General features: G+C 42.5%; 1 protein-coding gene across 1 annotated transcript in view; it reads right to left on the bottom strand.

Moving 5' to 3' along the window:
- Positions 1-561: 561 nt before the first annotated feature.
- LOC139383491 (MAM domain-containing glycosylphosphatidylinositol anchor protein 2-like) overlaps positions 562-24,843 on the bottom strand; it is a 240,466-nt gene continuing 216,184 nt past the window's right edge. Inside the window, exons 11-17 of the mRNA XM_071128049.1 lie at positions 23,990-24,167; positions 12,130-12,150; positions 11,645-11,800; positions 8,437-8,601; positions 3,939-4,069; positions 3,597-3,696; positions 562-807 (exon numbers count right to left, since the gene is read on the bottom strand). Coding sequence (XP_070984150.1) covers positions 719-807; positions 3,597-3,696; positions 3,939-4,069; positions 8,437-8,601; positions 11,645-11,800; positions 12,130-12,150; positions 23,990-24,167 — 840 coding nt within the window. The 3' untranslated portion in view covers positions 562-718. The remainder of the gene's footprint in view (positions 808-3,596; positions 3,697-3,938; positions 4,070-8,436; positions 8,602-11,644; positions 11,801-12,129; positions 12,151-23,989; positions 24,168-24,843) is intronic.

Here is a 24,843-nt window from a genome sequence, read left to right as displayed (position 1 = left end):
CACATTGTAATGAAACCAACCTTACGCAAACCTTGAAGAGAGAAAGAAAAGGGGGAAAAAAGAACAGACAAAGAAATAATTATGATGAATTGACTTACAGATATACATATAATGCACCAAGCAGTCAAATTCTAGCCTCTGGGTAGAAAGTATGCAAATGTGTTTGTTTATGCACATTTTGATGAATCCGACCATAGGCAGCCTCCAAGTTTTAAGAGAGGTGAAAAGCCACAACCCAGAGTAATACTAGCCTCTATCATATTCATGAGAAAATAGCTTCGGGGTCAGTGTGGGTTGAACGAATTTTGTAAATTTCTCAACATACTGTTAACATAAAATCAAACTCTTCCACACAAATCAATTATCATCATTCTGTGGCCCATTTAATGATACATGGAACCACACCGTGTCCTTGTGCTTTACAGAAATGTACCCATACTCTGCCTCGATTGCTTCAGCTGCAGAAAAAATGATGAACTGGACTCGACTCTCCATCTTGACCTTGGAGTGCACTCTGTGCATATTTCAGAAAAATCCGGATTAACTGAGTTTTTTTGTTTCCTTCATGCTCCACCCTGGACCAGTTCTGGGCTGCTGCTCTCCTGCAGACTGAAAAGGAGTGAATCTTTGGTAGTTTTTGGGGTTTGGACAGTCCACGTCTGCAAACTCTTCCACGGGGGTTGGGCCACGTCAGGTTGCTCCTCCTGGGAGAGAGGGGTCACCTCTGAAGGTCCACAAACACCAGGGTCAGGGTGACCAAGAACTGCCATATATGGGGCGTGGTAGGAGGAGACAGTGACCTTAGATCTGTAGGGATAGAGAAAGAAAGCTGATGACTTAGATAATCTAGGGAGCATGATCCTTTTTCATTGAGCTAATGGGATGACGTGTGGGGAACGTGTACGATTCTGTTTGATTTATGGAAGACTTTTCAACATATTTAAATATTTTTAGTTGTTCTGAGGAGGACCATACTCTTGCTCCCTGGAGGAGACTCTGGCATGTACAGTGCCATGAAAAACTATTTGCCCCCTTTCTGATTATCTCTATTTTTGCATATTTTTGACATGGAATGTTATCAGATCTTCAATGAAAACCTAATATTAGATAAAAGGAACCCGGGTTTACAAATAACAATTTTTTTTAAAATTTATTTTAAAAAGTTATGCAACACCCAATTCCCCCGTGTGAAAAAGTAATTGCCCTCTGATCAACAACTACAATCAATAAATGGTTGTACCACCTTTGCTGCAACGACAACAACCAAATGCTTCCTGTAGATGTTGATCAGTCTCTCACATCGCTGTGGAGGAAATTTGGCCCACTCTTCCATGCAGAACTGCTTTATCTCAGCGCCATTTTTGTGTTTTCAAGCATGAACTGCTCGTTTCAAGTCCTGCCACAACATCAATTGGGATTAGGTTTGGACTTTGACTAGGCCATTCCAAAATTTTGACTTAATTGTGTGTTTTGGATCATTGTATTGCTGCATGACCCAGCTGCACTTCAGCTTCAGCTCACAGACGGATGGCCTGACATTCTCCTGTAGAATTTATGTTTCCTTCTATTAAGGCAAGTCGTCCAGGTCCTGAGGCATCCCCAAACAATCACACTATATGCAAAATATGCAAAAGTAGAGAAAATTTGAAAGTGGCAAATACTTTTTCACAGCACTGTAGATGTGATTGTGTGTGTGATTTCTCCCAATGTAGTACCAAAATACTTCAGAGGCAGCTCATCCACAAGTATGCTGTCGACTTACTGCTGAAATACAGTGGAAGTCGGAAGTTTACATACAATTCCTGACATTTAATTATAGTAAAAATTCTCTGTCTTAGGTCAGTTAGGATCACCACTTTATTTTAAGAATGTGAAATGTCAGAAAAATAGCAGAGAGAATGATTTATTTCCACTTTTATTTCTTTCATCACATTCCCAGTGGGTCAGAAGTTTATATACACTCAATTAGTATTTGGTAGTATTGCCTTTGAATTGTTTAACTTGGGTCAAACGTTTTGAGTAGCCTTCCACAATAAGTTGGGTGAATTATGGCCCATTCCTCCTGACAGAGCTGGTGTAACTCAGTCAGGTTTGTAAAGGCCTCTTTGCTCGCACACGCTTTTTCAGTTCTGCCCACACATTTTCTATGGGATTGAGGTCAAGGCTTTGTGATGGCCACTCCAACACCTCGACTTTGTTTTCCCTAAGCCATGTTGCCACAACTTTGGAAGTATGCTTGGGGTTATTGTCCATTTGGAAGACCCATTTGCGAACAAGCTTTAACTTCCTGACTGATGTCTTGAGATGTTGCTTCAATATCCACATCATTTTCCATCCTCCCCATTTTTCCTCCAAACATAATTATCATTATGGCCAAACAGTATTGTTTCATCAGACTAGAGGACATTTCTCCAAAAAGTACAATATTTGTCCCCATGTGTAGTTGCAAACTATAGTCTGGCTTTTTTATGGCGGTTTTGGAGCAGTGGCTTCTTCCTTGCTGAGTGGCCTTTCAGGTAATGTCGATATAGGACTTGTTTTACTGTGGATATAGATACTTTTGTCCAGGTTTCCTCTAGCATCTTCACAAGGTCTTTTGCTATTGTTCTGGAATTGATTTGCACTTTTCGCACCAAAGTACAGTCTACAATTTTTTTCTGAGGTCTGGGTTGATTTCTTTTGATTTTCCCATGATGTCAAGCAAAGAGGCTCTGAGTTTGAAGGTAGGCCTTGAAATACATCCACAGGTACACCTCCAATTGACTCAAATGAAGTCAATTAGCCTATCAGAAGCTTCTAAAGCCGTGCCATCATTTTCGGGAATTTTCCAAGCTGTTTAAAGGCACAGTCAACAGTATGTTAACTTCTGACCCACTGGAATTGTGATACAGTGAATTATAAGTGAAATTTGTGAAGTGGTTGAAAAATAAGCTTTAGTGACTCCGACCTAAGAGTATGCAAACTTCCGACTTCAACTGTACATGAAGTATAAGACAATTCCTCAAACAGTTAAGAGGTTCATTAAACATGACCATTTGTACATTTTTTGGTAGTATTTTCACTGAACCTTGTTTATCAGCAAAGAGACCCAGCCAACAGTCTCAAGTGTACAAGTGAGAAAACATCTAATGTCTAATATTTCATGGGAGTTGCTGATATCTTCCATTTGGGAGGATACTTAACATGATTCAAAAAGCCATTACCTTAAGTAATATAATTAATGAGTAAAATAAAATGTTCCATTGCATTAAACATCTATCTTTTTTAGGTCAACAAGACAGTAAAATTTTCTGTCTTGCATAACACTTAAAAGCAGCTGTTCGATCATTCCCTCTAAAATGTAATTTCACTGACGATACCTGAAACATCCATAAAGAAAAATGAAAAATATAGCGGCATAGCTGTACTCTTGGAGAGCAAATGTGAGAGAGCTAACAATAGAGCTCTCTCAGTCCTTGAATTTTAGTTCCCAAGAGGAATAATATGCATGTATATGTTATTATAAGCCTTGCCTCTTCATGGTTGAGTGGTTCTGGATGATGTATAGGTCCATGGTTGTCATGAATTCCCAGGTATAAACAAAAAAAAGCACTTACTGTTGGGTGGAGGGTCTTTACATTCTCCTTCCTCAATGGTGACATCATCTATGGCGATATCGCCTTCTATACCCGGACCACGAATTCCTTCCAGAACCAACTACCAAAATGGGATAAGACAGACAAAAACAAAACTTGTTTACACCAACTGCTTAAATGTCTTACTGCTACTAACTCAATGAGTTATTCTGTGAAACATATACTGTAGCAAAATATATAGGACAAATGTTTATATAAGACATGGCATAAGGGGGAAGCACAGATCAAGGCAGTTTTTTACCTTAGGGTCACCATAGTTCTGCATTGGTGACCCACTGCTCCTCCCTAAAGAGTTGTACCCACCTGGAAAGAGGCTATTGGGTGGATGTTGACTTTGGCTTGCTTCCATCGGTCCCCTTGGTTCCCGACCAAGTTCCACAAGGAACTGTCTGAGCCTGAGTGGCCCTTCTGCCGTAGGTACGCGTTCAACGCCCCTATAGGAGAAAACATCATGCATTTTATGGACAACATGGCCAGCTCAATCAAGAATTGATTGATTTCAAGTACAATTGGAACCCAGGTCTGATATCCTCGATCATATATGGCCTCATCATGGCAGCACTTATCCTTATGTGTTGAGACTTTACTCATCATTAATGTATGACCTTATACTATTAACAAAACACATAAAAGCTCATTACTGCAAATACTACATGTCTCAAGGGGTCTACACATTAACCTTCCCTTATTGAGTGTGGCTTTTACTGAGTGGAATGTATGAATTTGCTAACATAATTTATTTCTCAGGGGATGATCATGAGAGTTAAATCTTGTGTTTTTTCCCCCAGTGCAAACGAGGAGATGCCAAAGAGAGTGCTCAGAGGCCAAACTAGACGAGCCGTCAGCTACAATATGCTACATCCCTGTGAGGGGAGCCTTAAGTGGATCTCACTGGATGATCAAAAAGCAACAACGACAGATCCCTGAAAATACCCACTACTTCAAATGAGAACTCAAAGTCTCTCCACCACTCACTCACTCATTCTGCACTCACTCATTCTGCAGGTTGCCTTTCTTTCTCTAACGGAAACCAATGAAAAAAGAAAGACAGGAAAGAAGGACACGCCGTCAGCCATTTTTGACTCCGGCTACTGGTTTCTGAGGCTGAGCAAGCAGAGAAAGAGAGGGCCCATTGAGACCTGCGTGGATTAGGTTGACACGTCCTATTCAGAATCTTGACAGCTTTGCGGAGCAGAAAATTGAAGTTGCAGGCATGTCTGGCAGGTCAGAGGACACACCCATCGCTCAGGTGCAACTGTCTGACACCGCAACAACAGGAGGGCATGAGTAGGGTGTGAGAAGGCAACCTTGGCGACAGAAGCAGGGGAGCCTGACTAGATTTTGATGGATGATAAGGTTATTAATATTCAAAATGGAAGGTTTGTAAACACCCAGAAATAGTGAGTTTTTTTCTTGTGTAGTGTTCAATTTCCATTTCCACCAATGCCCGGGGGGCTTCACATATTCCATTATGGAAGTGTTACTGAGTGGTTGTCGAATTAAAAAAGAAAGGTGGGAGTACAACTTGAGTGGTAAGCAAACTCTTATCTAATCATCAGGGAGGTACCGAACAGGGAAATAGGGGATTTGATTGCAAGTAGATGCTAATGGAAAGCACTCAGGTGTGTACTTAACAAATCAAACACACTATGCTAGATTTGCCTGATGAATTAGCTACAATGCAGAATTTGCATTAATCCTTGTAATTTACACTACATTACCAAAGTATGTAGACACCTGCTCGTCGAACATCTCATTCCAAAATCATGGGCATTAATATGGAGTTGGTCCCTCTTTGCTGCTATAACAGCCTCCAATCTTCTGGGAAGGCTTTCCACTAGATGTTGGAGACTTTCTTCCATTCAGCCACAAGATAATTAGTGAGGTCGGCACTGATGTTGGGTGATTAGTCCTGGCTCACAGTCAGGCGTTCAAATCCATCCCAAAGGTGTTGATGGGGTTGAGGTCAGGGCTCTGTGCAGGCCAATCAAGTTCTTCCACACCAATCTCGACAAACCATTTCTGTATGGACCTCACTTTGTGTATGGGGGCATTGTCAAGCTGAAACAGGAAAGGGCCTTCCCCAAACTATTGCCACAATGTTGGAAGCACAGAATCATCCAGAATGTTATTGTATGCTGTCGTGAGAAGATTTCCATTCATTGGAACTAAGGGGCCTCTCACAAACCATGAAAAACAGCCTCAGACCATTATTCCTTCATACGCCAAATCCAGATTTGTCCGTCGGACTGCCAGGTGGTGTAGCATGATTTATCACTCTAAAGAACGCACTCTAAAGATGGCATCCTATGACGGTGCAACGTTTATAGTCACTGAGCTCTTCAGTAAGGCCATTTTACTGCCAATATTGGGCTATGGAGATCACAAGTCTGTGTGCTCGATTTTATACACCCGCAGCAACGGGTGTGGCTGAAATAGCCAAATCCACTAATTTGAAGAGGTGTTCACATATTTTTGTATAGTGTACATTTCATTCCTAATAGCACTAAGGCACTGTTCCACAACTGGCATTTGGCACGTGGGTGATTTTATGTAAATGGGAAGTGTATTCCCACACATAGAGAGATACAGTGCCTTGCGAAAGTATTCGCCCCCCTTGAACTTTGCGACCTTTTGCCACATTTCAGGCTTCAAACAAAGATATAAAACTGTATTTTTTTGGGAAGAATCAACAACAAGTGGGACACAATCATGAAGTGGAACGAGATTTATTGGATATTTCAAACTTTTTTAACATATCAAAAACTGAAAAATTGGGCGTGCAAAATTATTCAGCCCCTTTACTTTCAGTGCAGCAAACTCTCTCCAGAAGTTCAGTGAGGATCTCTGAATGATCCAATGTTGACCTAAATGACTAATGATGATAAATACAATCCACCTGTCTGTAATCAAGTCTCCGTATAAATGCACCTGCACTGTGATAGTCTCAGAGGTCCGTTAAAAGCGCAGAGAGCATCATGAAGAACAAGGAACACACCAGGCAGGTCTGAGATACTATTGTGAAGAAGTTTAAAGCCGGATTTGGATACAAAAAGATTTCCCAAGTTTTAAACATCCCAAGGAGCACTGTGCAAGCGATAATATTGAAATGGAAGGAGTATCAGACCACTGGAAATCTACCAAGACCTGGCCGTCCCTCTAAACTTTCAGCTCATACAAGGAGAAGACTGATCAGAGATGCAGCCAAGAGGCCCATGATCACTCTGGATGAACTGCAGAGATCTACAGCTGAGGTGGGAGACTCTGTCCATAGGACAACAATCAGTCGTATATTGCACAAATCTGGCCTTTATGGAAGAGTGGCAAGAAGAAAGCCATTTCTTAAAGATATCCATAAAAGTGTAATTTAAAGTTTGGCACAAGCCACCTGGGAGACACACCAAACATGTGGAAGAAGGTGCTCTGGTCAGATGAAACCAAAATTGAACTTTTTGGCAACAATGCAAAACGTTATGTTTGGCGTAAAAGCAACACAGCTCATCACCCTAAACACACCATCCCCACTGTCAAACATGGTGGTGGCAGCATCATGGTTTGGGCCTGCTTTTCTTCAGCAGGGACAGGGAAGATGGTTAAAATTGATGGGAAGATGGATGGATCCAAATACAGGACCATTCTGGAAGAAACCCTGATGGAGTCTGCAAAAGACCTGAGACTGGGACGGAGATTTGTCTTCCAACAAGACAATGATCCAAAACATAAAGCAAAATCTACAATGGAATGGTTCAAAAATAAACATATCCAGGTGTTAGAATGGCCAAGTCAAAGTCCAGACCTGAATCCAATCGAGAATCTGTGGAAAGAACTGAAAACTGCTGTTCACAAATGCTCTCCTTCTAACCTCACTGAGCTCGAGCTGTTTTGCAAGGAGGAATGGGAAAAAATTTCAGTCTCTCGATGTGCAAAACTGATAGAGACATACCCCAAGCGACTTACAGCTGTAATCGCAGCAAAAGGTGGCGCTACAAAGTATTAACTTAAGGGGGCTGAATAATTTTGCACGCCCAATTTTTCAGTTTTTGATTTGTTAAAAAAGTTTGAAATATCCAATAAATGTCGTTCCACTTCATGATTGTGTCCCACTTGTTGTTGATTCTTCACAAAAAAATACAGTTTTATTTCTTTATGTTTGAAGCCTGAAATGTGGCAAAAGGTCGGAAAGTTCAAGGGGGCCGAATACTTTCGCAAGGCACTGTACTTCCAAAGCTGTGGCAAAATGGCTAAAGGACAACAAAGTCAAGGTATTATAGTGGCCATCACAAATCCCTGACCTCAATCCTATAGAACATTTGTGGGCAGAAATGAAAAAAGCGTGTGCGAGCAAGGAGGCCTACAAGCCTGACTCAGTTACACCAGCTCTGTCAGGAGGAATGGGCCAAAATTCACCCAACTGTGGGAAGCTTGTGGAAGGCCACTCGAAATGTTTTACCCCAAGTTAAACAATTTAAAGGCAATGCTACCAAATACTAATTGAGTGTATAAACTTCTGACACACTGGGAATGTGATGAAAGCAATAAAAGCTGAAATACATCATTCTCTCTACTATTATTCTGACATTTCACATTCTTAAAATAAAGTGGTGATCCTAACTGACCTAAGACAGGGAATTTTTAATAGGATTAAATGTCAGGAATTGTGAAAAACTGTATTTGGCTAAGGTGTATATAAACTTCCGACTTCAACTCTATATTCCGGCCCCCATATGCTCAAGAAAAAAAAAGAAAAAAAAACACCCCCGGCTGAATATAGTTGATGATCCCTTCACTAGGGGCACCTTACCTATGTGTTTCCCATACATATGGTAGTAGAAGCCAAAGCAGTAGGTGGGAGCGGCGGTCACAGTCCCATAGGGACTTTTGGGGGCGACGTTGAATGTGGGGGTCAACAGTCGAGCCTTTTCTCCCTCCAGGCGAGGTCGAGACGTCTCAATGTACATGTAGAAACCTGTATGTTGGAAAAACAACAATCAATGTCCATGTAGAAACCGTATGATAGCAAAACACTGATTAAACATTACATCATACTTTTTGAGAGACCATTAGAATTGAAAACCAAACGGCAGAGTCTCTCTATAATAACTGCTACAAAACTGTAGCTAAGGCACATGCCGTTAGCAGTTCATAAACTGTTGCGGTATCGGGAGAGTTTTCTGAACACTGCACTGCAATTTTCTGACGAGGGAGATGAAAAGTTGAAATTGTGTACAGTGCAATCCATAAAACTGGCTTGCTCTGCGGATACCAATCAGATAAAAAGAGTTTCATCTTCTTAGAGCAAGTTATGTTGGGAATTCAAAAAGCAGATGACTTGAACTGAAAGAAAAACAAACGGACTGGGAAACTTTGAGCCTCGTGTTTCATTGTAAAGCAATGCATTATTTATGACATTATCCATCGTAAAATGCCCTAAAACACTTAAACAAATGTATCCCGAGTAGTCCCACCATTTATTTGGTTTATTTTAACGGCTTGGACACTCAAATTTCATAATGCTGCCCACAGCGCTGCAGATGTCCATCACGGCTCACACACACCCTATAGAGACAGAGCACAAAGAGGAGGAGGAGGAGGAGATGGAGGCAGGTGAAGTGGTACTATACAGCAGGGAAGCATACCCAATTCCAGAAAAGAAATGTACAAATGGGAACTGCAAAGAAAACTAACTTATCACACGCATGACAAGTCTAACAAAGCATTACAACTGCATCATATACAGTATTTGATACACTGAGAACAAGTATTTGATACACTGCCGATTTTGCAGGTTTTTCTACTTACAAAGCATGTAGAGGTCTGTAATTTTTTATCATAGGTACACTTCAACTGTGAGAGACGGAATCTAAAACAAAAATCCAGAAAATCACATTGTATGATTTTTAAGAAATGAATTTGCATTTTATTAATATTTGGTACATTTGTATTTGCTAGCCTTCCACTAGACTGGAGAATTCAATAAATCATTTTAACATGAATAAAGGCTTGCTAAATGTAGCATTTTGACATCCTTCCATCAACCCTGTCAGTGTCACTTCAAGGTAGATTTTAACCCATCCACTCCCAAAACTTCTCCAAGTTTCACCATCATTGTAAAGCCTTAGTTATTTTGTTGCTTTGACCGTAATTTTTGAAGATCTTTTTTTATTGTGATTTTTATGTGATTAGTGATTCATTGACATCTGTCCCTGATTTTAAAGTCAACCTTGTTACGTGAACTTAACTCTCATTTTAATATGGTGAAACTATTGTTTTTTAAAATAACATCTAATCATCAAATCACAGTAAAAGCAGCTGGTTCATAGCCGTTTTCTGGTCTTTTGTGATGGGAAACTGAGTTGGACGGGCATAGCACGTAGATAGACAGGCTAGAAATGTTTTAACAGTAAAAACATTTTTGTGAAGCTTGCATTCAATTGCCACTCCCTGTTGCACACAACAAGTTTCCATTCCCCCTGTCACAATGGACTTTTTAATGGACGATTTAAGAAGAAATCGTCAACCTTTTTTGGCACTTAATAGGCACTTTGTAATTTGGAATGGGAAAACTAGTTTTTTTACGAAGTTGAAAGTGTTCTTTATGACAATGTTAAAATAAGATGAAATGACCAAGTTACACTTCACAAAATGCACTGAATTGGTGGAATGACACAGGTAACATGTAGAGCAGTGGTCACCTAGCTTTTCTGAGTCAAGATCACTTTCGCAGTCAAAAGCAAGCTTAGATCTACCGCTCAGATTTTTGGACTTAGAAAATGTAACATTAACCTAATTAAAAACAGTTCTGTAGGAATTACATTTGTGCAGTAGGCCTCAAATATTATCACAGCATATTGGCTATATGCCTGCCAATATTGTTCTTCTCAGACCATATAATATTTTAAAACTATAGCTTTTATAACAAAATAGACCAGTTGGTGTAGCACTTGCGAGGCACAGCTGGGCATAAATTGAAATTATTCCTTTTTTATTTTACTGGACTGATGTTCATGGTGCTTTCAAGACAACTCGGAACAAAAAAAAACAAGGTGAAATCATCTTCAGGTCGGAAAGTCAGTGCTAGAAAGTTTCCGACTTGGAATTCCGAGTTGTATGACCGTTCACTCGATTTAGCCACAGAGCTCCCGGTCCGCCGGGTATGTGGAGTTTGTCTTTTCAGACAAATTAAATGGTAACACTTTTCCTACCTGGTACGCAGGGCTCCTGAATCAAGCGCACCTACCGCCAACAGTGCAACACCAATAAAAACACCAAGCCATCATTGGCTTTTCTACAGAAATGTTTGGTGATCGACTAGGAATGCTTTGATCGACCGGTTGGTGACCACTGATGTAGAGAATACTAAGTACATTTCAAACGTTGTTTCAAATATGGATTCCATTCAACAATGCACCTGCATAAATGTTCTTGAAATGTTTTCTACATTAATGCACTTGTATACTTGCATGGCTAAAGTGACAGACTGAGGCTGACTCTAGAGTCTGGGGAGGCTCTTTGATGTTGTCGGCATGAAACGTTGATAATGAAGGGGGCTGTGCTTTTACAGTGGATGGCTTTCCTCCGTGTCTCTCTTACTCACCAAATACCCACACACTCAGCCACGAGAACCGCCCCCCTTGCTTTTACAACTGATGAGTGTCATAACCAATCAGCGCAATCACTCAAAACTAAGCAAAAACGTATTTTAACGTGGTGGGACTCAATGAGAGTTAAACGCTTGATTGTGCCACATGGTCTGGTGTCAGCCAGTCCATTTGTATACATCGTCCCTTAGAAATGTCAAACAACAATTATAGATTTGGCGATCAAATTTAGAAAGTACCAACGTTAGTTGCAAATGATCAGCAATGCGATTTTGCAATAACCAATTCCTGATATGTCATCCCATCATTGTCCACTAGATGAGAGCAGAACAGAATGGAGAAATTAGTTGAAATTAGTTTCTTGGGTAAGAGTGTGCATGTGTGTGTGTGTATATTTGTGTGTGTGCTAACCTTGCTTGGAGCCCGCTCGGTCACTGCTGGGCCCGGTGTTGGGGGTGTACTTGGTGTCTCTGGTGGCGGCGCTGTGTCGGGTCCAGTCAAAGTCATCCGTCTTGTCTTGGGTGAACATACACACGGCCTCATCTTCAAAGCTGCACTGGAACTCTCCTGGTGGGGAAGACACACAGAGAATACATTTAGATGCTCCTGCACAGGTCAGGAAAAATAGATGTTATGCATTTTCAAACATGCTACTACAGATTACAAAAGGGGCTTAAAATGCATTATGAAGAATGTATTAATAGGTAATAATGTTGGACATTAAGGACCTGTGTATTGCGATTGATGATTAACATTAATTAACTGTGCATTACTCTTCACTTCTTTGTATTTATCTATGGCCTGTGTTAACTAAAACATTATGGTTGGCTTGGCTTATTAAGTATTTCGATCAAAATGCCTAAGGTAGTCATAGCATTCATAGGAGTGATACTTACTCAAGTGAGGGTTGACTGGTGCTGAAAGAAAAAACAAGAGACGTAAATCACTTAGGTGTTCAAACTTCTGAAAGGAATGCCTGCGTTTAAGACTTAATTTCTACTCTCTTTAAATGTGTTGTGGAAATATAGAAATGAATAACTACTTTGTTTGTCCCCGCAGTCTAATTTGCGGCAAAGTACAAGGGAGTAGTGAGGTGCCATCATTCCCTCTTATCATCTGGAGAGAGAGAGGGCTTATATACTGCAGAGGTCTAATGGAAGAGAGGAAGCACAATGCTCAAGTGAACTATACAGACCTGCATCTTTCTTAATTTAATTCACCACCTTCCCTATCTGCGCTCGCCAGGAACAGCGGCTGAGTCCTTCCCCAATCCCACTGAGGGATCAGAACTGCATGCCGGGCAGAGGTTTCGCAACAATGTGCCGTGGAGATAGTTGACCTGAAATTGATCCCAATTTCAACCAATCAACTCCCAGAAACTAATCTAAAGCATTCTTCAAGCACAGTAGGAGTTTGGGAGATGTATTCAGGCTGTAAACTTTAATGGTGAGCCATCTGCACTAGAGTAAACTGAGTGTCCATTTGGTGGTGTAACTGATCAGTGCGGCCCAACAGAAGGAGGGGCGGCAGGGTAGCCTAGTGGTTAGAGCATTGGACTAGTAACCGGTAGGTTACAAGTTCAAACACCCGAGCTGACAAGGTACAAATCTGTCGTTGACTTATTTCATATTGAGGATTAAAATATGAAAATGCATGCGCCGGCATCAAATTGTCATTTAGGCAACTGTATAATATGGAGGTGTGGGTGGGTGGTTTTGTGACAAGTCACATCAGATTTTCATTATTTGCCCATTTTTTTACATAGTTTTCCCCCTTTCAGAGCTGCAATATTGAAGCCAATTATGCATTGGGAAGTTCCACTTCCCCCACTACTAAACCACCCAGCTGTTTCCAAATTGAGTGAGGAGGACGTCGCCTTGGTGGAGAGGAGCAGATGCTGCTAGTTTGAAAACATGCTCTGCATTAGCACTGACTCTAATTGATAGGCTCTGTGCACTCGGTACAGCAAGACAGCAATTAGGACTACAGAGGCAGGGAGGGGTGTAGGGAGGAAATAGGCTGGTAGGCGACGATGGAAAACGCACATTTTATCAACATCGTTAATTAAATACAGATTCAAATTGGTGCATCTCTTTCGCTCGCCGTGTAGGATAGACTACATATCTGGAAGACTTAGGTAGTTGCACCAATAACATTTTCGTAAGCGTACATAAAAAATACATGTTTTTGTACATTCTGCTTTTCTCTTGTAGGCGTCACTTCTTGAGACCATCTGAATATCCTTGTTTTCTGTATCAAACAGCTGCTGTACAATATTTACAGTGTGAACAAGTAAACACAATTCTTGAGGCTACAGTTGCTCAGAGAAAAACACATACTGTAACTCTAACCAACACTTGTGGTTACGAAAGATGATCCAGTGTATCACACTGAAGTGGCTGTCCAGGCATGTCCTCGGGCCTTGAATGCTGTTATCCAGAGAACACAATTGTACGCAGTGCCACTGCACGTTGGAATCGAAAGGTGCAATGCTAGTATGCTACTGTACATACAGTGGGGAGAACAAGTATTTGATAACCTGCAAAATAGGCAGTGTTTCCTACTTACAAAGCATGTAGAGGTCTGTAATTTTTATCATAGGTACACTTCAACTGTGAGAGGGAATCTAAAACAAAACTCCAGAAAATCACATTGTATGATTTTTAAGTAATTTGTTTCCATTTTATTGCATGACATAAGTATTTGATACATCAGAAAAGCAGAACTTAATATGTCGTACATAAACCTTTGTTCGCAATTACAGAGATCATACGTTTCCTGTAGTTCTTGACCAGGTTTGCACACACTGCAGCAGGGATTTTGGCCCACTCCTCCATACAGACCTTCTCCAGATCCTTCAGGTTTCGGGGATGTCGCTGGGCAATACGGACTTTCAGCTCCCTCCAAAGATTTTCTATTGAGTTCAGGTCTGGAGACTGGCTAGACCTTGAGATGCTCCTTACGGAGCCACTCCTTAGTTGCCCTGGCTGTGTGTTTCGGGTCGCTGTCATGCTGGAAGACCCAGCCACGACCCATCTTCAATGCTCTTACTGAGGGAAGGAGGTTGTTGGCCAAGATCTCGCAATACATGGCCCCATCCATCCTCCTCTCAATACGGTGCAGTCGTCCTGTCACCTTTGCAGAAAAGCATCCCCAAAAAATTACGGTTGGGATGGTGTTCTTGGAGTTGTACTCATCCTTCTTCTTCCTCCAAACACAGCGAGTTTAGACCAAAAAGCTCTATTTTTGTCTCATCAGACCACATGACCTTCTCCCATTCCTCCTCTGGATCATCCAGATGGTCATTGGCAAACTTCAGACGGGCCTGGACATGCGCCGGCTTGAGCAGGGGGACCTTGCGTGCGCTGCAGGATTTTAATCCATGACGGCGTAGTGTGTTACTAATTGTTTTCTTTGAGACTGTGGTCCCAGCTCTCTTCAGGTCATTGACCAGGTCCTGCCGTGTAGTTCTGGGCTGATCCCTCACCTTCCTCATGATCATTGATGCCCCACAAGGTGAGATCTTGCAGGGAGCCCCAGACCGAGGCTGATTGACCATCATCTTGAACTTCTTCCATTTTCTAATAATTGCGCCAACAGTTGTTGCCTTCTCACCAAGCTGCTTGCATATTGTCCTGTAGCCCATCCCTGCCTTGTGCAGGTCTACAATTTATCCCTGATGTCCTTACACAGCTCTCTGGTCTTGGCCATTGTAGAGAGGTTGGAGTCTGTTTGATTGAGTGTGTGGACAGGTGTCTTTTATACAGGTAACGAGTTCAAACAGGTGCAGTTAATACAAGTAATGAGTGGAGAACAGGAGGGCTTTTTAAAGACAAACTAACAGGTCTGTGAGAGCCGGAATTCTTACTGGTTGGTAGGTGAACAAAATGTGGGGATTACAGAGCATCTGCCATTCAAAAATGAAAACATAGTTCCTATTTTTTTTATATCACTTCGCCCTTGTTTGACTGTCTATGAAATAGGCAGAATAGGTAGAAAAATGACATGACAGGGATTTAGTACTTTCCAATTCAATTTTCAAGAAAATAAAAACAAAGTTGTGGCTAGGCCCTGCTAAAATTACCACTAACATTGGGGTCAGTTGAGTGCAGCAGAAAATGAGCTGACGGGAAGCTACTGATTCGTGGCAGAACAGGCTGCGCTAGCGGCTTTATTGTGATAAAATAATGTTGCTAAAGAAGCTTTCTAGCTAGCTTATGGAGGAAGCATTTGGTGTTCAGCATTGAATGTGTACAGGTTAGCTTCCTATTCATATGAAGTGACTAGCTAAGAATTACTTTAGCAAGCTAATGGACACATTTAAGGTAGTTGTCATTGTTACGGATCCCTTTTGGCCCGACAGTCTAGGGGGATGGTAATGAGACCCGTAACATAACTCATGCAAATTATAATAGTGACCAAGTAAAAGTGTGAATGAAATAACCACAACAACTGAAATCTACCGTCAAACTCAGGGTTTATTAATAAACACACGGTAAAGGAGGGAGCAGGAAAAGGGGCTGAGCTGGACCCAAGGAAAGAAACAATAAGTATTAAAAACACCCCTTAGCTAGACTAGCCTATTTTAACAACAGCTAACTAACTAACCAAAAATACAGTGGGTGGTCCGCCCAGTTCTAACTAGTGTATTTAACAAAGTCTACCTACGGGTAGTGTATCCCCATGGGCGACTTGTCTTGGTTTCCCCTTTTCCCACCAGCAATCAAACACAAACACCATAACCAAAAACAATACTCACAGGTGATGACAAAGTGCTATGGAGGTGCTCAAACAAAAGATAGGTTAATACACAAAGAGAGAGTGAAACACAGAGACCTACAGACATGGCATTTACAGAGAGATTGAGCTCTAGAGCAAACAACTGATGGGGTTTTTAAACCAAGGGAAAGGAACTATGATTAGGGTAGGAAACAGGAGGAGGTGTGTCTTCTGATTGATGATTGGATTGGTGACGGATTGGAGAGGGATGATTTTCACCTGAGAAGGAGAGAAAAGAACACAGGATACACACACACACACACACAGGATACACACACAGGATAATGGTATCCGTAACAGTCATGCACATGGTCAACCTCCAGAAATACTGGCAGAATAGAAGATCTATCTGGGCTCCCGAGTGGCACAGAGTGGCACAGCAGTCTAAGGCACTCCATCTCAGTGCTTGAGGCGTCACTACAGACACCCTGGTTTATATTCCAAGCTGTATCACAACCGGCTGTGATTGGGAGTCCCATAGGACGGCGCAAAATTGGCCCAGTTCTTAACTGACTTGCCTACTTAAATAAAGGTTACATAAAAAATAAAATAATCTGATATAAGACAATGAATCTGAACAGTGCAATAACTTATTGCTGTATTCCCTATATAGGCTACTTGCAATAATCTCCCTGTCTAGCTTGCTTTCAAAGGCCTCCTTCACCAAGCAATGATGATGATGTAATAATGATGTACAGCAGTAGCCTATCTGATGCTAAACCAACTAATGGTTTTGTCATCAAGCTCAGTGTAATTTCTTAGTTTAAGAGCCAGTGTACAGTGTCAAGGAATAAACAAAGCCAGGAAAGTTTGGGAATAAGTTTGTAGGTGCCCTTTGGAGGAGCTCATTGATATTTCCTCATGCAATTAAAATGCAGTTAATAATGTATAATAAAACAAATGTATAATATTTACATCAATGTATAACTTACATCTGGCAAATGTTTAACAACCATACCTGGTGCAAAAAGACTCCTTTATTATTAAGACACTATTCAACAAGTTAATACAATGTTGTTAGAAGGGTAATTACAGTGAAAAGTCTTGCTACACAGGTGTAACCAAAAGTAATTCAAGGCACTCCTCAGATTTTAAACTGTAGTGATTAAAACAGTATCCAGGTTCTGGTTTATAAAATTAACAAATATGCAAAAAGAGGTCATTTGATGTTAGTGTGCTTTGTGTAATCTTGATGCAACTCATGCAGACAGAGATTAAACGTTTCAGGTCAGATACATTTGGAAGAATCATCTGTTGATTGTCAGATAAACTGCAAATCATTGTACAATGTTGTATCACGGGAGAACATTTTATTTTATTTTATAGTATGAGATGACTGAGCAATTATATTTTCCTCCATTGGTTTGCCAATTTGTTTGGCACCATCCGAGCATGCATTTGAACTGCAGCCATTGCAAACATTGTTTAACAAACACAACTCAACCTTTGCCACAGGTCGTAACTGCCGGCTTAATATCTCTATGAGACAAACTCATTGAAAGGAGAACCAACAGGCACATTCAAAGATGAATATTAATCTCAATAAGTCACAAGTCAGTCTTAATAGGGGAGTAAGGGAATAGTCGTACATTAAGTTACAAACATTCCCTTACCAATGTGGTTGTATAAATTGTATTTGGAGAGTTTAATATAGCCTAAATAATTGTATGAGAAGTATAAGGGTCTCATACTGGTCATCACAGTATAGACATTCCTGTATACAATAAAATGTGCTTTACCATGGGCCCAAAACTGTACACTGATGGGTTAACTGTGTGTCACTGCTTCAACGCGACCGTTTGAGTCCTGATGTCGTAGTTGCACCACACAGGACCTTAAACACTGTTAATGTTACGGTTTTCTTCCGTCGAAGGAGAGGCGGACCAAAATGCAGCGTGGTAACGTTTTGACAAACGTTAACAAACGAATAAACACAAACAATACAAAACAAGAACCGTAACGCAAAAACCTATACAGCCTATCTGGTGCAAACAAACACAGAGACAGGAACAATCACCCACGAAACACTCAAAGAATATGGCTGCCTAAATATGGTTCCCAATCAGAGACAACGATAAACACCTGCCTCTGATTGAGAACCACTTCAGGCAACCACAGACTTTCCTGCAGAACCCCACTATACCACAATCCCAATACCTACAAAAAAAAAACAAGACAAAACACACCACAAAAATAAACCCATGTCACACCCTGGCCTGACCAAAATAATAAAGAAAACACAAAATACTAAGACCAGGGCGTGACAGAACCCCCCACCCCAAGGTGCGGACTCCCGGCCGCACACCTAAACCCATAGGGGAGGGTCCGGGTGGGCGTCTGTCCACGGTGGCGGCTCCGGCACGGGACGTGGACCCCACTCCAACAAAGTCTTAGTCCCTTTGCATCGCGTCCTTAGATAGGCGACCTTCGCCGCCGACCTTGGCCTAGTAACCCTCACCAAGGACCCCACTGGACTGAGGGGCAGCTCGGGACTGAGGGGCAGCTCGGGACTGAGGGGCAGCTCGGGATTGAGGGGTAGCTCGGGACTGAGGGGTAGCTCAGCACTGAGAGGAAGCTCAGCACTGAGAGGAAGCTCAGGCAGGTACAGTGCCTTGCGAAAGTATTCGGCCCCCTTGAACTTTGCGACCTTTTGCCACATTTCAGGCTTCAAACATAAAGATATAAAACTGTATTTTTTTGTGAAGAATCAACAACAAGTGGGACACAATCATGACGTGGAACGACATTTATTGGATATTTCAAACTTTTTTAACAAATCAAAAACTGAAAAATTGGGCGTGCAAAATTATTCAGCCCCTTTACTTTCAGTGCAGCAAACTCTCTCCAGAAGTTCAGTGAGGATCTCTGAATGATCCAATGTTGACCTAAATGACTAATGATGATAAATACAATCCACCTGTGTGTAATCAAGTCTCCGTATAAATGCACCTGCACGGTGATAGTCTCAGAGGTCCGTTAAAAGCGCAGAGCGCATCATGAAGAACAAGGAACACACCAGGCAGGTCCGAGATACTGTTGTGAAGAAGTTTAAAGCCGGATTTGGATACAAAAAGATTTCCCAAGCTTTAAACATCCCAAGGAGCACTGTGCAAGCGATAATATTGAAATGGAAGGAGTATCAGACCACTGCAAATCTACCAAGACCTGGCCGTCCCTCTAAACTTTCAGCTCATACAAGGAGAAGACTGATCAGAGATGCAGCCAAGAGGCCCATGATCACTCTGGATGAACTGCAGAGATCTACAGCTGAGGTGGGAGACTCTGTCCATAGGACAACAATCAGTCGTATATTGCACAAATCTGGCCTTTATGGAAGAGTGGCAAGAAGAAAGCCATTTCTTAAAGATATCCATAAAAAGTGTCGTTTAAAGTTTGCCACAAGCCACCTGGGAGACACACCAAACATGTGGAAGAAGGTGCTCTGGTCAGATGAAAAAAAAATTGAACTTTTTGGCAACAATGCAAAACGTTATGTTTAGCGTAAAAGCAACACAGCTCATCACACTGAACACACCATCCCCACTGTCAAACATGGTGGTGGCAGCATCATGGTTTGGGCCTGCTTTTCTTCAGCAGGGACAGGGAAGATGGTTAAAATTGATGGGAAGATGGATGGAGCCAAATACAGGACCATTCTGGAAGAAAACCTGATGGAGTCTGCAAAAGACCTGAGACTGGGACGGAGATTTGTCTTCCAACAAGACAATGATCCAAAAGATAAAGCAAAATCTACAATGGAATGGTTCAAAAATAAACATATCCAGGTGTTAGAATGGCCAAGTCAAAGTCCAGACCTGAATCCAATCGAGAATCTGTGGAAAGAACTGAAAACTGCTGTTCACAAATGCTCTCCATCCAACCTCACTGAGCTCGAGCTGTTTTGCAAGGAGGAATGGGAAAAAATGTCAGTCTCTCGATGTGCAAAACTGATAGAGACATACCCCAAGCAACTTACAGCTGTAATCACAGCAAAAGGTGGCGCTACAAAGTATTAACTTAAGGGGGCTGAATAATTTTGCACGCCCAATTTTTCAGTTTTTGATTTGTTAAAAAAGTTTGAAATATCCAATAAATGTCGTTCCACTTCATGATTGTGTCCCACTTGTTGTTGATTCTTCACAAAAAAATACAGTTTTATATCTTTATGTTTGAAGCCTGAAATGTGGCAAAAGGTCGCAAAGTTCAAGGGGGCCGAATACTTTCGCAAGGCACTGTAAATGGCACTGGCAGATCCTGGCTGACTGGCAGTTCTGGCAGATCCTGGCTGACTGGTGGATCCTGGCTGAATGGCGGATCCTGGCTGAATGGCGGATCTGGAAGATCCTGGCTGACTGGCGGATCCTGGCAGACTGGCGGCTCTGGCTGCTCCATGCTGACTGGCGGCTCTGGCTGCTCCATGCTGACTGGCGGCTCTGGCTGCTCCATGCTGACTGGCGGCTCTGGCTGCTCCATGCTGACTGGCGGCTCTGGCTGCTCCATGCTGACTGGCGGCTCTGGCTGCTCCATGCTGACTGGCGGCTCTGGCTGCTCCATGCAGACTGGCAGCACTGGCGGCTCCTTGCAGACTGGCAGCACTGGCGGCTCCTTGCAGACTGGCAGCACTGGCGGCTCCTTGCAGACTGGCAGCACTGGCGGCTCCTTGCAGACTGGCAGCACTGGCGGCTCCTTGCAGACTGGCGGCTCCTTGCAGACTGGCAGCACTGGCGGCTCCTTGCAGACTGGCAGCACTGGCGGCTCCTTGCAGACTGGCAGCACTGGCGGCTCCTTGCAGACTGGCAGCTCCTTGCAGACTGGCAGCTCCTTGCAGACTGGCAGCTCCTTGCAGACTGGCAGCTCTGGACAGGCGGGAGACTCTGGCAGCGCTGGAGAGGAGGAAGGCTCTGACTGCGCTGAACAGGCGGGAGACACCGGCAGCGCTGGAGAGGAGGAAGGCTCTGGCAGCGCTGGACAGGCGAAGCGCACTGTAGGCCTGGTGCGTGGTGCTGGCACTGGTGGTACTGGGCCAAGGACACGCACAGGAAGCCTGGTGCGGGGAGCTGCCACCGGAGGGCTGGTGTGTGGAGGTGGCACAGGATGGACCGGACCGTGAAGGCGTGCAAGGCGTGCAAGGCTAGGGAGGTGCACAGGAGGCCTGGTGTGCGTGCATGATTTAGGCTGGCACAATCTTCACCAGCCGACTAACACGCACCTCAGGACGAGTATGGAGCGCTGACCCAGGTGCCATCAAATCCCCGACACGCTCCGTCGGGCGAATTCCGTGCCTAATGCACCAACACAGCAACTCCCTCATAACTCTCTCCTCCAATTTCCCCATTACCTCCTTCACAGTCTCTGCTTCGCTCACCTCCAACACCGGCTCTGGTTTCCTCCTTGGCTCCTTACGATAAACAGGGGCAGTTGGCTCAGGTCTGACTCCTGACTCTGCCACACTCTCCCTGTGCCCTCCCCCCAAGACATTTTTGGGGCTGACTCTCGGGCCTCCTTCCACGCCGCCGTGTTCATCTCTCCAACTCCATTCTCCTATAACCCTCTTCGCACTGCTCCAGCGAATCCCAGGCGGGCTCTGGCTCTCTCCCTGGGTCGACCGCCCACCTGTCTATTTCCTCCCAAGTTGTATAATCCAGACTTTGTTGCTCCTGCTGCCACTGCCTGTCACCACACCGCTTGGTCCTTTTGTGGTGGGTGATTCTGTTACGGTTTTCTTCCGTCGAAGGAGAGGCGGACCAAAATGCAGCGTGGTAATTTTGATACATGTTTAATAAACGAATAAACACAAACAATACAAAACAAGAACCGTAACGCAAAAACCTATACAGCCTATCTGGTGCAAACAAACACAGAGACAGGAACAATCACCCACGAAACACTCAAAGAATATGGCTGCCTAAATATGGTTCCCAATCAGAGACAACGATAAACACCTGCCTCTGATTGAAAATCACTTCAGGCAACCACAGACTTTCCTAGAGAACCCCACTATACCACAATCCCAATACCTACAAAAAAAACAAGACAAAACACACCACAAAAATAAACCCATGTCACACCCTGGCCTGACCAAAATAATAAAGAAAACACAAAATACTAAGACCAGGGTGTGACAGTTAAGAGGAGACCGTAGAGTAGAGGTTAAAATGTCAAGTCAGGCGTGCCTGTCAGTATGGACAACAACCATAACATGGATACAGCATATAGCATCGTCTCAAACTACAGGTCTGCAGGCCACAAATAAGCACTGATGTGGGCCGAGGGCCGGGAGTTTCAGACCTCTGAAATGGAACATATAGCATACTCCCCCCTAAGAACAGGATAATCAGTAGGTGGATGGAGAGCAATGCACTCTAGTGCTGCTATTACCTCACCTCACCTGGGCGTAGAGAACACATAATTAGATTAAATAGGCTGGAAGCATCTAATTAGTGCAGAAGGTCAGTGAACTGTTGTGTTTGCTTGCTAGTCAGAGCAACTCGTCACCAGAATGTACTTTTGCGTTTCTATGGGGTGGAACTAGCTGGCTGTGTGCGTGCGTGCATACTTCACATGCTAGGGCTGACAGCTGTAGGTTTGCACCCGGCGTGGATTTCAAAGGGTGGAACTAGCATAGACCCAGGCTATTCATGCCTGGGAGAAAGAGGTCTTAAAACCTGGACAGAATTGTTTCTTGTGTTGTAGTGCTACACTACAAGGGCTTCCATCTGTGTTGGTGTTGAAGCATTAAAGCAATGCTCAGGCTGTAATTCTAATTCCGCAGCCTTTTGTCCAGTCTTGAAAGGAGTTCATTTGTTGAACAGGTGGATTGGGCAGACATTTTCTGTGACTCTTTTCATTCCCTTTGTAAGAATGTACCAAAAAGAGGATGGATTGAGACAAAACAGTAAATGAGAGTGAAAGATAGATAAACACTAGTTAAATAGAAAATGATTATTCTCTGGTGTGGAAAGTTGTCTACATAAAGACCAGTAATAACAGATGGGTAATTAAAATCCACCCCCCAACTACATTAAAATTGCATTTAATTCACAATTCCTTTAAGTTTGTACCCTCGGCTGAAATCCTTCATAGATGACTCCTGATACTTTTAAGTTTGTCTGCCCGTCGACTTCATTTTAATGCTTTACTTCCTCATTTTAAATATGAACACTTTTACTCAGTCAGTGACCTATGTAATTATATTTTCCCAACCAGTAGGGGTCCCTATTATCATATAATACTCACAAAATATGACAGCGTCTGAGTGGCTCTTACTGTGATATTTTCTTCAAGCCATGTTTACATGACTGTGTAATTATGACAACATCCATACAGGGCTAGGATAGGACCTAGTAATCAATGCTAATAGTCTACATCAGGGGTGTCAAAATACATTTTCTCCCGGGTACGCATATGGTCTTCAATGAGGTCCGGAGGGCCACACTGAAAATGTGTTACATTTCCACGCCATCAAAATTTCAAAAACATAGTCCTCTATCCATTTTATAAAATGTAATTGTTGACACTCACTGACTCTCCATCTTTCCTTTAGTTGATTATTAGCGAGCTGGACACAGTCGAGAAACTGTATGAATGTAGGTCCATTATCATTTTGACACAGATTTGGTTTTGGTCATTTTAAAGTATATTGAGTTCGTCCCCCCCGCATTTTTTTTGTTTTGTTTTAAGCAAACCAGCCTGCCATATGTTTGACACCCCTGGTCTACATAGAACATTATGCCCATGTTACATATGGCACTAGTCCTTACTGAAGAACATTCTGTCTTTACAGTACAATGCTGAGGGTACAATATACAACAATACAATACTCAATTGTGCTCATACATGGCCATGCTAGTCCCTACTGAAGAACATAGTCTGTACAATGCTGAGGGTCAAGTACATTAGTATACTACAATACAAAATTGTGAGCATACACAGCATCTATTATGTACAGTCCAACTAGACAGAATGATTTCTGCTCACCACTGTATCTGATGATTCTGTCTGTGGAGTCTCCCTCTCCGAAGCGTGTGATGGGGGTAAGGCGGACCAGGTATGCCTCGGGCTTGATGAGTTCCGTCAGGTTGTGGGTGATCAGCTCGCCCTTGGCAATTGCTCCCTCCATGGGGATCTCCTGCTCCCACCACCTCGACTGGCCCGTCTAGACAAAACATAGGAATCATTAAAATCATTAGAATCCCCTTTTGTAATGTTGTTTTTTTTACAAGTGCACATAGGCCAAACTGGCCACATTATAATCAATTCCCATTGATCCCCTTTCTGAACTCAAGGTCAAAGAAAACATCCTTAAAATCCATACTAATAGACAGTGGTGGAAAAAGTACTCAATTCTCATACTTGAGTAGAAGTAAAGATACCTTAATAGAAAATGACTCAAGTAAAAGTAAGTCACGCAGTAAAATACTACTTGAGTAAAAGTTTTAAAGTATTTGGTTTTAAATATACTTAAGTATCAAAAGTAAATGTAGTTGCTAAAATATACTTAAGTATCAAAAGTAAAAGTACAAATAATAAAAAATTCCTTATATTAAGCAAACCAGACGGCACAATTTGCATTTTATTTACAGATAGACAGGGTCACACTCTAACATCATTTAAAAACAAAGCATTTGTGTTTAGTGAGTCCGCCAGATCAGAGAAATGGCAGTGGAAATATTGATATAACAACCATCAAAATAAAGTAAACTTGGAGTCACATGATGACATGTGGTCCTCCCAATGCAGTTTATTAGGCTACAGATGAGTTACGTTACGATGAACTTTACAGGGTTGTGAAAGTGCAAGGTGATCTCGATGCTCCTTTTCAATAAATAGAG

Source organism: Oncorhynchus clarkii, chromosome 25 (genome assembly GCF_045791955.1).
Source record: "Oncorhynchus clarkii lewisi isolate Uvic-CL-2024 chromosome 25, UVic_Ocla_1.0, whole genome shotgun sequence".
In the NCBI taxonomy this organism is placed as follows: domain Eukaryota; kingdom Metazoa; phylum Chordata; class Actinopteri; order Salmoniformes; family Salmonidae; genus Oncorhynchus; species Oncorhynchus clarkii.
The sequence above is the reverse complement of the archived record's forward strand: the minus strand, read 5'-3'. Positions and strand labels throughout refer to the sequence as shown.